This window comes from Melanotaenia boesemani, chromosome 9 (genome assembly GCF_017639745.1).
Source record: "Melanotaenia boesemani isolate fMelBoe1 chromosome 9, fMelBoe1.pri, whole genome shotgun sequence".
Taxonomy (NCBI): Eukaryota; Metazoa; Chordata; class Actinopteri; order Atheriniformes; family Melanotaeniidae; genus Melanotaenia; species Melanotaenia boesemani.
This window is the reverse complement of record NC_055690.1, coordinates 6,891,632-6,907,558: the sequence shown is the minus strand read 5'-3', so window position 1 is coordinate 6,907,558 and position 15,927 is coordinate 6,891,632. Positions and strand designations below refer to the sequence as shown.

The window sequence follows — 15,927 nt, the reverse complement described above, 5'->3', positions numbered from 1 at the left end:
CCTTTGCTTGCTTACTCACACTTGTTTGTGCAGACATGGGCAAGGCAGGACAAGTCACAGCCAACTCAAAGGTTTGTAATATGTTGTATTTGACTGTCACCTCTATTCACTGTTGAACTTATCCAGACACACAGATTGGTAATTAATGCACTCATTTGAAAGGTGGAGAGTCAGGTTCATTTTCTGTATTGCACAGGAAAACATCTGCTAAATGTTTTGTTATGCTGTTGTATTTGTTTCTGACCTCCCTGAGGGAAACTATAAGTACTTTTAAATGACATAAACTGTACTGGTGAGCAGCAAACATGATGTTTCTTCAGCTCTTCAGAGCATTTAAAGTGATGAAAAGACTGCAAAACTAAACTTTTGAAAGACAGATAATGGTTTCATGCACTGTCTGGCTCCAGCTATTTAAATCACCTTTATTAGTCTCCACTAGTGTTGACAACAGAAGAACAGGTCTCTCGTTGTTCAGAGACGCCAGAAATCCAGCGGGGAGAAAAACGGGGAGAGCCCTCATTGTCACTTTCAGGAGTTCAGCTGAAACTGAGACTACGCTACTGTAACCAGACAGAGAGCTCTGTGTTCACACACACAAAACCTTACAGAGTGTAATGGGATGTGTGTGTGTGAGAATTTACCCAGGTAAGAGGGCACAAGACCGCACTCTGACAGATTGGAAAATATAGCTAACACAATACAGCCCTGTGGAAAGCAGCTGGTATGAACACTCCTTGGCTGGGTAAGTGGTGTAACCCAGTATAAGTTAAAAGAAAAAAACAGTATCCATGCATCACTGTTGGAAGACTTATATAATATTTTAAACAAATATAATAAATACTGTATTTGCGAATGGCTGCAAAAGGAGGGGGAGAAAGCCTGTGACCAATGGAGGAGAGAAAAGAGCTGGATCTCTGCCATGGCAAAATGAAACTCTAATATTCTTCTTGTTTTAATCACTTTGATATGATTTATCAGATGTTGCTTATAAAATTTACATGAAAATGTTAGTTGTATGTGTTCACACACCATTTTCACATGCTCCTTTGAGAAACTGCTCCTTAACTTAAATTTAAGAGTTTTAAGCTTGCACCATGCAATTTTGTATAACTCCATAGAAAAATATTGTCATACAGAGTGTCACTCTGTCAAATGTTAAAACATATTACAAGAAAGATGATAAATGCACATTCAAATGAAATCCATGTTTCTATTCCTATTTCCAGTATATAACCTCTTCTTTTTCTGATGTATAAAGAAAATGATATGTTACACAAGTACAGCATCCCCGTGGTTGTCATAAAAGCTTCGGGAAGACATGATGGATGAATGGAAATGACAATCCAGACCAAATAAAGGCACAAATAAACTTTGAAAGGGCTTTGCAGAAACACGTAGCTGAGAGATAAAGCACTGCACCCTAGAGAACGCTGGAAAAACAAATACCTTCTCCCATTGGAGATAATTACACCAGTAAAGACAGGAGATCAGGGACAGGGATAGAGAAGTAATTTGTCTAGAAATTTCAGAGGCGTCCCAATAGAGTATCCATGGTTTTATGCAGCGGCTGGCTGGGGAAACAGGGGATCATGTACGGAGATGAACATGGATGAAGAGAGAGTACCACAACAAAATATTGATTTATTTTGGCCCCACAGCCTGTATCTGTTTACAAAAACTATCTCATAAATATAAGAAAATAAAAACCAATAAAAACTAACCAGCGTACGAATAAAAAACGGACTAGTTTTTGGTAGCAGATGACAACATTGGCAGTAATTTAAAACTTTTTCTTAAAATAAAGAGGATATGTTGGACTAAATAAAGCTGGTATTTTAGTATCATATGATGAATTTCCAGAATAGGTGAGGATATTTCTTCATGAAGATTTTTACTGTTAAAAAACACATCTGAGTTATGAATTGGTATCTTGAGCCTGAGTTACTTTTTGATCTAAAGCTCCACTTCCTGCTACACCTGTCTGACAGGTAGTTAGACTCCAGACGGAACGGAAAGACATGAATAAACAGACTATGGACGGAATTTTACCAAAGATTTGATCTAACTTTTTCCCCCCTTAATCGTCACCAAAGTGGATTTGTCTCTTCATTTGATAATGCGTCGACTGGTCCTGGGAAAAGCCGCTCTGAACGCCGTTTTGCTGCTGTATTTATTCTGTTTCGGTGAGTACACTGGGCACGAGCTACTCTGTCATGTCGCGTTTCAACAGAAACTTTATTGAAAGTTTCTCCATTATTGTAGTTTAGACTTGTCTTACCATAGCAGGGTTTTGTTGTTGTGGTTAAAATATAAGTTAAATAAATGTTGTTTTAAGCTGTATTTGTTGTCAGCCCGAAACTTTTTTTTTTTCTTTTGGCAAACAATACGCTTCATTTTCAAAGGCACCTGTTTAAAGTCCAGGAGGGAATGCCTGCTTGAAATACAAAACCCTAACCACAGCAAACATGCCACGTATTATTAATATGAGGTTGTTCATTTTACCTGCTTATATTGAGAGTTACAAACTGCTTTTAACTTCACCTTGAATGCGTCATGTCTGCTGTTGTGAATACAGGAAAAGTTAATACTATAAGAACCCTGGGTAAGAGGCCAGGCTTACAGGGTTCTTACAGCTAGTATGCAATACTTTTGGCAAAGCATGGCTCTGAAATGCAAGGCCTTTCTTTCTGTCTGAAGGTTTATTAGGCTACATTCGAAAACGCCACAGTTTCTTTTCAGGACTTCCAGCATGAAAACACTGAAATATATTAAGATAAACAATTGCCTTTGAAGGGAAAATACAAAGTGCCTGCTAGGGTGTGTACAGTGTACAATGTGTACCCTGTAGTGTTGGAATACAGCAAAAATGTGATTAAGTAGCATATTTACAGTAAGAACTAATTTTAGACACATCTACTCTTGTCATATCTTTGCATGATACATTATACTTCAACTTGTTTTTTTTAGTTAGCAGTGACTTAAGAAATGAGATTTTTGCAAGAATGATGTGTGAAGTTGTTAAATTACGCAATAGTCTGAACATGTATAGACAAACTTAGTGGCTGCTTTGTGTGTTGCACCATCTGGTACCACAATTGCTGAGATGGCCTGTCGTAATTACCTCATATCTGCCAACATTGATTATTGATTATCTGGACTGACCAAATAAATGGCTCGTTACCAGGCCTCTGCAGAGCTGAATGACATGTAGATGTAATTCAGTCATTTGATTCAGGTGTGTCAGAGAAGGGTTGTATCTAAAAGTTGCAGGATAGGAGATCTCAAGAACCTGACTTGGGCACCCCTGTTGCCCTGATAAGAGCAGATAATGTTAGATTTCACAATATCTTCCAAATTAGTCATTAACTCTCAACAACATTGCAGCCCCTTGTCTCTTAGTACATTAACTGGCATAACAAACTTTCTCCATTGTGTCTCGTAAAGCTGGACGGCATCATAGATATTTAGTGTCAGAATGACGACTGCTCAAATAAATTTACTATGTTTTTGCTGTTAGGAATAAAATCCAGTGTTTCTTCTACCATGACAGCATGTAATTTCTCCCGTGCTCTCTGTATGTCCGGTGTTCTTCCCCGATGCAAACACGGCCCATCAGTGGTCAAACACCATCAACCACTGTCCCCCTCAGTGTCACACAAACAGAGGCAATCTTCATGAAGTAATGTCTGTGTTCTTCGCATTCATGTTTTACCACAATTAAAGTTTTCCATTGCTGTTTAAACAGCCAAAAAAATGTACAAGTCCTTCCAGATTTCCTTGCCATGTTTAAGAAAACGTCCAGTTCTCATCTGTGCTACTTATACACATGCACAGACCTCTGGTGTTTATCTTGATTGATGGTTAGTCATTTAATCTAGAAAATTGGCAAATATTTCCATTATGGGCTTCAGTGGTTGTGTGACATTTTGTTAAGACTTGGCGATTAATCGATAAAATTGATTAATCACAAAATATTTAACAAAATACCAATAAAATCGATAATCAAATTTTCAATTTATGACCATTTATTTTTATGAAAATCTTGTTTTCGTGCACCACAAACGCTGTCCTTGAGCTTCCATAGTTAGCAACGAAATCAACCCTTCGCACCATAACGCTGTTTGTCTGAAAGCGCTAAGACCTATACAAGGAATTTAGCTTCTCTTCAAGATGCAGAAAACATCTTTAACCCACAAACTCTCTTAATAAATTAATAAATTATTAATTATTTCTGCAGTGGATCCAGTTTGATGAGGATCCAGATGGAAAGAGATCACTGATGCAGTTGTGTTGCACATCTCTATGGAAGAGCTGTTTATACAATGGAAAAGTTAATAACATAACGTAATTCATTCATATAATTAAATAAAATATTGTTTTTAACAAGTTTATCATGTTTTTAAGAAAATAAAAGAAAAAAAATATATTAAAATCCAAGATTGGATTTGGTTTGAAAACATCTGAGATTTTATTTTTATTCCATATTGCCCATCCCTACATTTTGTTAACTTACATTAAAATGATGATTACTAGCAGTTGAGTGAAAATCAGATTAAGAAAGAGCTCCATCTACATTATCTACAACTCTGCTGGTAATGATAATATTTTTATGCTTTTGCAATGGTAAAACAGATGTTTTCTGTTTTAATTAATTTGCAAATTGCATTTTTGTATTTGCGGTACCATTTAAAGTTCTAGGCTTTTACTGAGCGTAACTGAGTGTTTTTAGAAGTACTTATATGTAAGTAAAATATCTGAGTATTATCTCCACCACTGACAGTCGGTGTCTCCTTGGCAGGGTCAGGTGTCGATACAGCCACTGACGAGCTGCTGAGTTTTCTATCCTGCCTTTAATTACTTGATTCTCAGCACCCATCTTTTCTCAGGTTAAGAAGGAGTTCTGCTTTCAAAGGTCCTCTGCTTGATGTCCACTACGATGTGGTGATAGTGTTGTTAGACATGATGCATTTTTATTTTATTTATACTTTTTTGTTCATTAAGGATGCTGTAGATGGTGTCCATTAGACCAGCATTTGCACAGTCCACTAGTTAGTTGCACTCTGTAATATTTGTCAAATCATGCAAATTTATAAGCTCTATCAGCATTTCAAGTCCCTGAAAACTGTAACAACTAACACCCACATTTTGTTTGCCACACTGAATAAAGATATGTTAAAAAAAAAGAAAAAGAAAATCTTTCTAACTGCTGAGCACAGTGGTGGTCCAATCAGGCTTGGGGCTTGTGTTGCAGCTATTAGCACGGAGACCCTTTCACTAGAGCAGATAAATCAATTAAAAATCAGCAAATACAAGCAGACATCATGCCGTCTAGGAAAGAAAAAAAGTCAAACTGGAAAGGCTTCTGCAAAAAGATAACAGGCCCAGAATGGACTAACTCAATAGACTAATGCAAGAAGCTAACAAAGTGATGAGCCTTTTGCTGGAAAAATGGGTGAAACTCTGAAATAAAAACTGAAAGAGTCTTACTTGGCTATAAGTAGTGTTAAGAGCTGGGATATTTGTGAAAGTTTTTTTTCTTTTATAAGAATTAATAGATTTCCCTCTTTTTCTGCTTTTACTTCAATATCTGCTGTATATAATGCTTAATGGATCCAGACCTGGTGCAACATGGTTTTATCTTTCCAGGTTGATGCATCATGAGCGTTGCATGATAATCTTCAAAGCACAAAGCTTTACCTTTAAAATTTAAATATCTAAGAAATGTGTCCTTTGTCCATTAGTCAGTGAAGTGATAAAACTGAAACCACGCCTTGAGAGGCACTGGGTCCCAGTTCCTGGGCAAAGCTTTATCTACAGCTGAAGGCCTTTGATGGACAGATTCGTAACAAGTGTGTAAAACTGAACAAGAGAGGCTGGTGGGAAACTGGAGTTACTGTCATCTACTTCTGAATCTACCAGATGTCTGCTGTGCTGACACTTTCATGGCAGACCAGTGGGAGCACATGTGTAGATGCTATCAGTGTTTTGTTTACTACATTGTTTAAAGTGAGCAGGTATTGTCACTCACATGTGTTGTGTTCTCCTCTGCTCTCCACTCCCCTTCCTCCTTTACTTTTGAGTGTGTAAATCTGCTTCTGTTTCTTATTTTGCTGCTTTCAAGTCTTTACCTCTCTGTCACTATGCTTTGATCCTTATTTTTTTCTCTAATACTTCCTTTCTCATCCTTCATCTCCAGGGCCTACCCTGGTCTCCTCCATCACAGTGAGCACTCCAGCAGAACTCCATGCATCTAGAGGCGATGACGTCACCTTATCCTGCACTTTTTCCTCCACGAGTAGGCCAACCAGTAAGATGACTGTTGACTGGTCTTATAGACCCCAGACTGGAGGTCTACCTCAGACTGTGAGTATTTTTAGAGTAACTTGGAGAATAGGTGTGTAGTGTAAACATAGTTTGTATGCTAGAAATAATATAATTTCATTCTGTTTAAAATGTGAAGTTTTATCTAGCTGGGCTCTGACCTGGATGAACGAGAAACTTCACAGGTGTCTGAGTTTGTGTTGATGAATCCACACTTTCACCTACAATTTGCTCACAGTAGAGCACTTTGAATTCAATGCTTTTATTGAGTGATTAGCTTGTACACTCTAGTACACCAGCTCTGCTTGAAATTGTTTGCCTGTGACCCATAGTATCATCCATAATGTAAATGATTATGTTTTATCCAAAAATAATGATAGTTATGTTGGATTCTATAAAATTTGGCATTTAAAAACCAGTAGATTACAACCTGGAAACAGATAAATGAGTTCATTTAATCATTTTTGTTAGCGGCAGGTTTCCTCAGCTCATTGGGATTTCTAAAGAATTCTGATTGAGCACCGCTGACATCATTGATTATGTCAGAACTGTAAATAAAAAAAATAAAAAATAAATAAATAAAAAAAAACCATTACATATTAACTTTATAGACAGATGCTGTTTTTCTTTTACTTCTGCACAAATATATTCAAAGGTGAAAATCATTTCAGCAGTTTAAAATTTGACCAAGAAAAGAATCAGATGCTGTTATTTCCGTGGGATTTTTTTTAAAGCTCTCCTTCAGGCTGTGCTCATTGTACAGACAAGTGGCTTGTTTGAATATCTGCTTTCTTTATTTGCATCCCTGACCAGTCTGACTGGATCTCTGGACCTGCCTGTGAACATAATAACTCACCCAAGCAAATTCATTCCCATTTTAATGCAGATTCTGTTTGTAGTTGTAAGATTTTCTTTAGCCACACTGAAGAGGTAACGTTCAAGTTTTACTCCTCCAGCTTCCATTTCATCCATTCTAGGCTCCATCTGTAAGCCCCTGGCCGGTCAGCTATCTTAATACTTCTTCCTCTGCGATGGTCTTGTGGTCTTGTTGGAAATGTTCGGATGTATCCACTCAATCCTGTAACTGCATTCAGACTTTTAAACCAGCTCACTCAGAAGTCCACTAAGAATGCACCACATAATTTAAGCTGGCCCATTGCACTTGAAGATAACCATCAAATGCGGTTTTCTGTAATTGTATTTGGACTGTGGGAATCCATAGTGTGGTAGCTGCAACGCTATATGCAGTCAGTTCCTATAGGAGCACTCAGAGTTAAGTGGAGGCTAATGTTTTGTGGTTCCGCTGATATACTGTAGAGTGCTGTTGGTTTGGTCATAAAGATGCAGTGGTCTGGTCTCAAACAACATAGGATTCATATTCGTATGGTCTTAGAGTGGGAATTTGTCAGTCAGTATATAGCATTATATTGCCTCTTAAAGCCCAGTTTCCCTCCACTCAGTCCAAATAGCCTTTTCTCTTTATTGCAGGTAAATACTAAATGTCACCTTTCAGATATGACCCACAGATGGAACCAAGCCTGGAAGTTTTTAATTTCTATTTCTAAACCTTCATTTACTTTCCATCCAATTTCGTTATTGGCTTTGGCTGGTTTGTTGGGCAGTGTGTGCCTGGCTATATATCACACCGGGAGAGAGCATGAATAAGCATACGAGAACCTCGATCAGAAAACAGAATTTTGCTGCCAAAGCTTTAGTGTCAATCTGAATTGCTGCAGTGCTTCAGGAGTTTGCATAATTACCTTGGTCCTGATGAGAATTAATTTTGGAGATTGGAGACAAGAGGCTGGATATTCAATCAAATATCTGTGATAGATGATGGTAATTGGGAGGATTTTGTAATTAAATTCTGCTGATAAAAGGTTCGTCAGGCTGGTAGCAGACTTGGTCTAGAATTTGTCGTGTAGGTGGTCCCAGTTGAAAACAGTATCCCATCCTTAGTTATGTTTCAGCGCTTCTCATGAATTTAAAAGGACCTTTGGGTCTAATGTGTTTTTCCAGTCTGAGCAGACACTTGCGTAGTCTCTGCTCTCATGTAGGCTGAGCGCTGCCAAGTCCTTAAATGATCAGGAATAACAGTGCACTGGGAGGAGGGGATTTATCAGTGCCAGGCCTGCAACCAGTCTCAGAAAAACCTAGCTGCTAGACACACAGTTGTAAAACCATAAAATTTATTGGTGTCAGTGATTGTTCAGACGATTCTGTTTGCTTAAGCTTTTATTGGGAAGCCGTGCTCTTTTCTCTGTTTAAAGAACATACATTAGTGTTTCACAAGTCTAATTAAGTAAACATATTAACTTCCTACTGTGCATATATTGCTACTTGAACTTGATTCAGATAAATAAATAAACATTTTAGGATAATGTTTGCTCACATTTCAGTTCAGTCATTTCACTAACATTTAAGTACAACACAAATAAAGAATTGAGATTATTTTTCTAATATTATTTTCTTTTTTTGTACATGCGATGAATGTTCTACTTTTTCCTCCAGACCATTAATTGTGGGTGGGATCGTATTTAGTTTGTTTGGCTCTTCGGTACTGATTTAATCTTTGTGTGTTGTACAGAATAACTTATTTTTAAAAGACATGTCTGGGTAGATATTTTTGCACTGGTGCACTAGGAGTGATGTGTTTACATCTCACAGCAGTGATGTCAAAAGAAGGAGCAAGAGTTTGGGATGCTGCAGCAGCCAGAAGAGCCTGAAGTAAAAGAACCTTTGAATGTTGAAAAGTTTCAGAAAGCACAGTTAAAAATAGAAACGCGCCCTTCACAAGGAGGATTGCGTTCTTAAACTAGGGGGTGGATAACAGCAGGGAATGTCATTCCATTTAAATAATGTTTTTGGAGTAGAGGTTATGTAGCTAGTATGTTTATATATCCAAATAAATTAAAATGTGTTGTTGCATGTTCCACGAACATTTCTTTGTATTTATTTAATAATTTGAGCATGAGTTTTAGGCAGTGAAACGTTTGTGTAATGTTATGTTACAGAGCTGGCTTTTCTCATCTGTTGTCTTGAAGCTTACGGTAACCATAGCGTTGGCATGTGGCTGAGCCATGGTTAGCTTCACTGTCACAACATATTCTGCAGAATTTCCCCAGCAGTTCTGCAAATTGTGTTGCTATCCACAAGCCCATTAAATAATTTTTTTCTGTGCAATAATCTCTGCTGCTATAACCCTTGATTTGTACACATTTCATGTTATTGACTAGCAGAGAAGTGATCTTTCCTTTTGCACTGAAGTCTAAATTTATATCTGCCATCCACAAACCAGCTGGTAATAAATCTGTAGATAACTACACTCTGTCCCACTTAATATCAGTTTTCTGTCTCTGGTTTGTTTATATTGCTTTGCACTTTTCTGTAGCAGAAGGCAAATTACATTTCTGGCATTTGTAATTGCCTCAGCTGATGACTGGATGCCTGTTCTCTCCGATTTCTGTCTATGGCCTTTACCTGCAGGCCTACTTCGCAAACGTGCATCAACTATGTTTGTGTAATTACTCTGCTGCAATAATGTCGGAGAACGAAGTTCTAGCCTTCAGGGTAAATGTGGAAGCAGCTGGGTGAATCTGCACGATGCAAAAAAGTCTTCTTACACAATGTTCTTTAAGAAAATCGCTGACTGCTTCTGTTGTGATCAGGAAGTAAAACGATGTTGTTGTAGCTCTATAAATAATCTGATAGCATGTTTTTGATCGTCATCTAACAAAACCAGTTTAGTAAAAGAAGCACATAGATGTGTTTTTTAACATATAAAAAGTCTTATTTTGTACCTCTTTAATTAGATGCAGTTTTAAATCACTTTAGAGGAAAATACAGTCACTGTTCATGTTTATATTTGTTTACTTGCATCAAAATCTGTGGTTAGTCATAACAGAAATTAAAACACAAATTCAGCTCTGTGTTATTTATTTTATGGTAGTCGATTGTCTGCTTTCTCCACCCACACATACAGAGCACACTCATACTCTGGATGTCATGTTCTCAGGAGGTCTGGGTCAGTGTGACGTGGGAGGAATGAAGTGATGGAGTGTGTGTTGCTGAAAACAAATGGATGTGGGAAATGGTAACCCAAAAGATGAATTCATTTTTTTGGAGACATCCGCAGATGTTCAGGAAAGCATGATAGTCTTTGCTTGTAGCTTTGAGTTTAATTCATTTCCCCCAGATTGTACACAGATACCTTTTCTTTAATATCTGCTGTATTGCCCAAAGACAATACCCCCTCCCCAATTCTACTGTTCCAGATAAGTAGTTAGTCTTTTTTTACCCTGAATAATATTTCAGAATTTCAGTTCTGTCTGTGTGGCTAAAAATGCCCAATTCAACTTATTTTTTTCTTCTTTAAATCTTAATTTTTCAGTTATTTTTCTCTGACTGATTTTCCAAACCTCTCTTCTCCTCTCAGTTCTTCCACTTCTCCTCTCGGGTGTTTCCTCCAAGTGAAGGCCAGTTTGCTGGTCGTATCCGCTGGCAGGGAAGCCCGGCGCGTGGGGACGCCTCCATCTCTCTGATTAACGCCACGCTGAACGATAATGGCACCTACACATGCTCGGTCAGAAACCCCCCTGACGTCCACGGCTCCCCGACCTCACACACTGTACTTGCCGTCACACCAAAGGGTAAGATTGGAAGAAGATTGTTGGATAAGTCTTCCAGCATGACTATGATTCTACAGTCAGAAAGATGTTTTCACCGATAGCAGCTTCATTCAAACATCCACACACTTTGTGTCGGCTTCACATGGTGTTTTCATTGTTTGGGGTGTCAGCTGAAAGGATGACTTCAGGGTAACTCATCAGATTTACCATCATGACTGATAGACTGAATAATTGACACGTTACCTGCTATATCTTCCAGCAGCTAAAAGCATTGCTGAAGCTCAGTTATCTTTGTGTTTGCCAGGCAATCAAAGATGAGTTTGGTCCATAGAACAACAGCAATGTGGAATTTCAGTTTGACCATTTTTTCTTCTTGTTTGTTCAGATTAAGAAACAACATATGGATGATTAGTGGGTTTGTACATGGATTTTGTTACCTTTGTGCAAAGTTGGGCAAGCTCTGCTAACTGTTTTGTAAAAATCTCAAAACATTGAACTAAGCTGACATTTTTTTTAAACGGTGGATGTTATTTATTCCTTCTACCATCCAGAGAGACACATGTAGAGCTGCTGTATACTTTATGTGCTGCACGTGGTCTGTGTGCACAGTACTTGTCTGTGAGATGAATAGCAAGTCCAGAAGGTGCGATTATAAACACCATTTTAATGCGTGCCCAGTGACCCCACATTCTTTCCCCCTCCTCAGCACCCAGCATTCGCTTCTCTGATGTTGCCGTCCTCCTCATCTTTGTCCTCGTCCCCTCTGGCATCATCACCCTCATTCTGATTGGACGAATGCTCTGTCCCAAGAAACAGGGTAACCAATCCAAGGCCTACAGATCACCAATAGAGGTCACAGAGGGGTGAGTAGATTTATTCAACCAGTCACAGGTGTGGCTCTCCTGGGGATAATGATAGTGCAGGCAGGCTTTGATGACTATAGATTCTGCATCTTGATTGCTAATTTGATGAAGGTTAACAAGAATTAAAGTTTGAGTTGAAGGTTTTATCTTCTGGAAGATCTGGATGATGTAGAAACATGCTTTGAGTGAACAGTGTGTTGTTGGCTAACCTACAGGTTGGTGTTAAATGAACCACTTACGTTGTCCTACAGGAGCTGCTGCTTTTTCTCATGACTGGTGTAATACAGGAATGATTGTTATAAAAAAAGGTTTAAAATGTTCTCAAACCTTTTGGGAACTTGAGTTATTTTTTACAGTTTAAAAAGAACAATTCACCATTATTAGCTTTTTTTGCAGCATTCCTGTTTGTTTCATTATTTGTCTCATGTTAAAGTGTTTGATCTGCAGCATTTTTAGCAGCATTTTCTTGTTAAAAGTGTTAGGTTTTTGTCTTATAAGAGGGAACGCTGTTTAGTTTAGCCAAGCGTAAATATGAGCTTTTAAAAACAAGCTTATATAAGAAGCATAGATTTGTGTTTGTGGATGCAGGACTGGCTGCTGGTTTTACTTATCGTTGCTGTCGGGCAAAAACCTCCTATGTCCGAAATTTGTGATTTTCTTTTTCCTTCATAAATCAGTACTATTGGTTACCCTTTATGTCTGTCTGTAGTTTTACAAATATTTAACCAAAGATATATGATGTAAAAAAACAATACCAAGTTTGATGACATTATGTCCATTATTACAAAAACCATACAGTTTCATTCATTTAGTAAAAAATAACAGTTTTGGACATAAAAGGTTTGTGCCCAACAGCAGCGTTATGTTATGTTATGTTGGCTTCAGTAACCTGTAAGAACTTAAAGCAGATAACTAAAATACTGCTGAAATTTGTTCACAGTAGTTTAGTATTTTTGTAGGTTTTGTTAGTTTTACATTTACCTTTGGCGGTGAGGTTTAGAGACATGTTTTTGTTTTAACTATCAAGTATAAAAGATTTAAAAACCTATTCATGAGTATCTGTGACTAATGCTGAACATCTAGGACGCTGAAAATCAATTTTTTTTATTGTTCACCATAAACTCTTGAAAGAAAATTTCATTGTATTTATCCTGTAAAAACCACAACTTGGTATTAGTTTAATGCCCTGTCTTGCCTTCTTGCCACGACCAATATGGCGCACACATTGACATCATGATGGCTACAAACCATTGTACCACAGATATTGCTGCAATAAGTCAATCAGTAGTTGATGAACAAGTCCTAAGTATGTTACTTGGACCTTTTTATCTTTGTTTGTAAACCAGAAATGATATATAATGGTTGGATTTGAATATGCCTTTAAGCACTGTGCAAATAGCAACCTCAATTCTCAACCATCATTCAAAGGGTCCATGCCTTTAATAATGCATAACTTTAAGTCTTACCATAATTTAAATCTTCTTTTCTTCCCTTTATGAAATGAGAAAATTAGCTTCAGAGAACTAAACTGTTTGGATCTGGTGCATAATTTACACTATTGTAAAATTTAATAGATGATTATTTGTAATACATTTGTCTTTTTATTCCTTTTTTCTTATGTTATTATACCATAGGACTTATATTTTATAATTCACCTAACCCTTGTGACACCTTACACCCACTTTTATATGAGTCTCGATGCACCTGCAGATATGTCCCAGTATGCCAATATTCCAGCTATGTTCTCATTAGCACTTCATGCAGTTTGCTCTCCAATGATTGCAGGAACGAATGGTTTAAATTTCCTTCTTCTTGCTCTCTGCTTTGTTCCTCCCCTAAATCCTAGGCATTCCCACTTTAACTCGTTGGAATTTAGGGATTTGCTCTGGGCATTACTTAAGCTTCGGAAAGCTCAGCCAGCTGCCATCATATGCAAACAACACTGCCACAGATGTTCATCATAACATACTAAAAAGTGCCAGAATAACTAGCTGAAACCAATCCAGCACCACATCAAAGTCATGAAAGACAAACTCCTAAATCCAGTAAAAATAAAAAGCCATTAAATGCAGTTTTTAATCATATTTCACTTTAAACATGCCTGTTGGAGTCGTGTAAATAAAATGTCAGAACAACACCGCCTCTATTTATTGTAATTATAAGTGTGCTTATTGTCCTCGTCAACAATCTGTGCCGTCTGATCTGCATCCATCAGAGAGGAGTATGGCACCCACCCACAGGCAGACAGCATGAAGACGGCCACATGCTGCAACTTATATCTGATGGTACGGTACACATTACATTTTAGCACACTGGCTTCCAAGCCATAAATAACTTAATGAGACATGTCCGCCAGATACATTTCACAGGATTAAATTTACATGCCCTCTGTGTCTGCTAACAGGACCTGAGGGTCTGTAAAATATTGATAATCCTTCTCTACTGTACAGTTTGCATGTGCTGATTCCTTTTCTGCTCTCTTCTAGGATTCAGACGATGAGTACTACACTTTAAAAAAGAGGACCTCCATAGATAAAGACTATATTGAATCTCAGTGCTAAAGATTTCTGGTGCTTAGGAGATGTAACTAGCACCTCAAGGCCTCATTAAGGCCTAAGAATGGGAGGTACTGAATGGAAATCAATTATGGATTCATCACTTCTTAGTCACAGTCCTCCACTCAGTCATGTTGGTGATGGAGTTTTTCTTTTTTGTTTGTTTTGCTGAGACCCCTTTTGTAAATGCTCCATTCTGTTAAACACTATAAAATCTGCAAATATTGGATTTACATTTAGCTGAGAAGCTCTTAAAGAAAACAGTGCACTGTTTTTATATGAAGGAGCTGGGGAAGAGGGGAATATTAATATCTAAGGCTGCAGCCATAAGATGTTCTCTGTTCATTCACCTGAATAACAGCGCAAAGCTGCTAGTGTCTGATAAGGTACAAACTGACCCTGAAAATTCAAACACAAGCAAAAAAGCCCTGTGTACATGTATATATATATTTTATCTTTAGGATTCGCATACTGTGCCACTTTCTTGATATGAAGTGCATTTATGTGTTTTGTCTAATTTATTGTTATCTTAAGTTGTAGTGGAACATTTCTGTTATAAACTGGAGAGATAAAACGAATAGCTGTGGATGCCTGTATAATATCTGTATGGTATATTTGACATGTTTTCAGTCCTCCGTTGTATCATATCAGCAGCAACTGTGTCATCACGTGTCAATACATTCTGGTGAGCCTGTGTTTCATTGTGGTTCATCATAGATGTGGCAATAAGCCATTTAGCAGGATTGAAATCTGTTTTTTTTGTTTTTCTTTAGATGCACAGCTTTCTTTAATTCATTTTTCTGCAACATTTTTTGCCTAAATAAAATTTTAATGAGATTGTTTTGGCTTTTTATTAGAGAACAAACATTGCTATGAAAAACATGCTTCCAATCAGTATTAAAACCTTTATTAAAATATTTTTTTAGGGAAGCTGATACTCCAACCATTTTCTCTTTTCTTCTATTTGCTCTGCTACACTATTCATGAATGACCCCTCTCTATTCACTGCTTTTGAATATTGCTTTAAAACGTGGAGGTCAGACTGGACTCGTGTAGGTTTAGTCTCGAATTGTGGCAGCATCCATTTCATCTTCACAGCTCTGGGTCCAGAGACGCTTAAAAAAATCGTCTGATGCACAAATGAAAAACACAAAAACAAAAGGCCTCATTCTTTTATCTGTTTCTCAGTCAGCTCACTCATGCCCTCTAGTTTTTAATAATTTACACACTGCTATGGTGAAACAATTATCATTCCTGCCTCATCTGGACTACCATGGCAACAGCTTATGAGTGTCAGGCAGAGAAAATATAATAATGAAAGAAATAACTAATTTTTCTCTGAATTTATTTTTCTGGCTAGACCTGCTTGAGGAAGTAAAATATTCTGGCCTATTTCCTTAAAAGATGTACTGTAGTATCAATATTACATTAACATTTGCTTCTCTAAACCCTCAGTTAAACAGCAAACACTTGTTTCATCAACCTCAAATCTGTTGGGCCTCAAGGAGACGATCATCAAGTTCTTCGCCAGTGGAAATGCTGCAGTTTCGCTTAATTTAT

At 37.5% G+C, this 15,927-nt stretch overlaps 1 protein-coding gene across 1 annotated transcript; it reads left to right on the top strand.

Annotated features, from left to right (window-relative positions):
- Positions 1 to 1,970: 1,970 nt before the first annotated feature.
- mpzl3 (myelin protein zero-like 3) lies at positions 1,971 to 15,204 on the top strand. The gene is made up of 6 exons (XM_041994726.1): positions 1,971 to 2,183; positions 6,197 to 6,363; positions 10,757 to 10,970; positions 11,656 to 11,812; positions 14,028 to 14,097; positions 14,299 to 15,204. Exons 1-6 carry the CDS (start codon positions 2,117 to 2,119, stop codon positions 14,371 to 14,373), a joined length of 750 nt encoding a protein of 249 aa, XP_041850660.1. The 5' UTR covers positions 1,971 to 2,116; the 3' UTR covers positions 14,374 to 15,204.
- Positions 15,205 to 15,927: the final 723 nt, after the last annotated feature.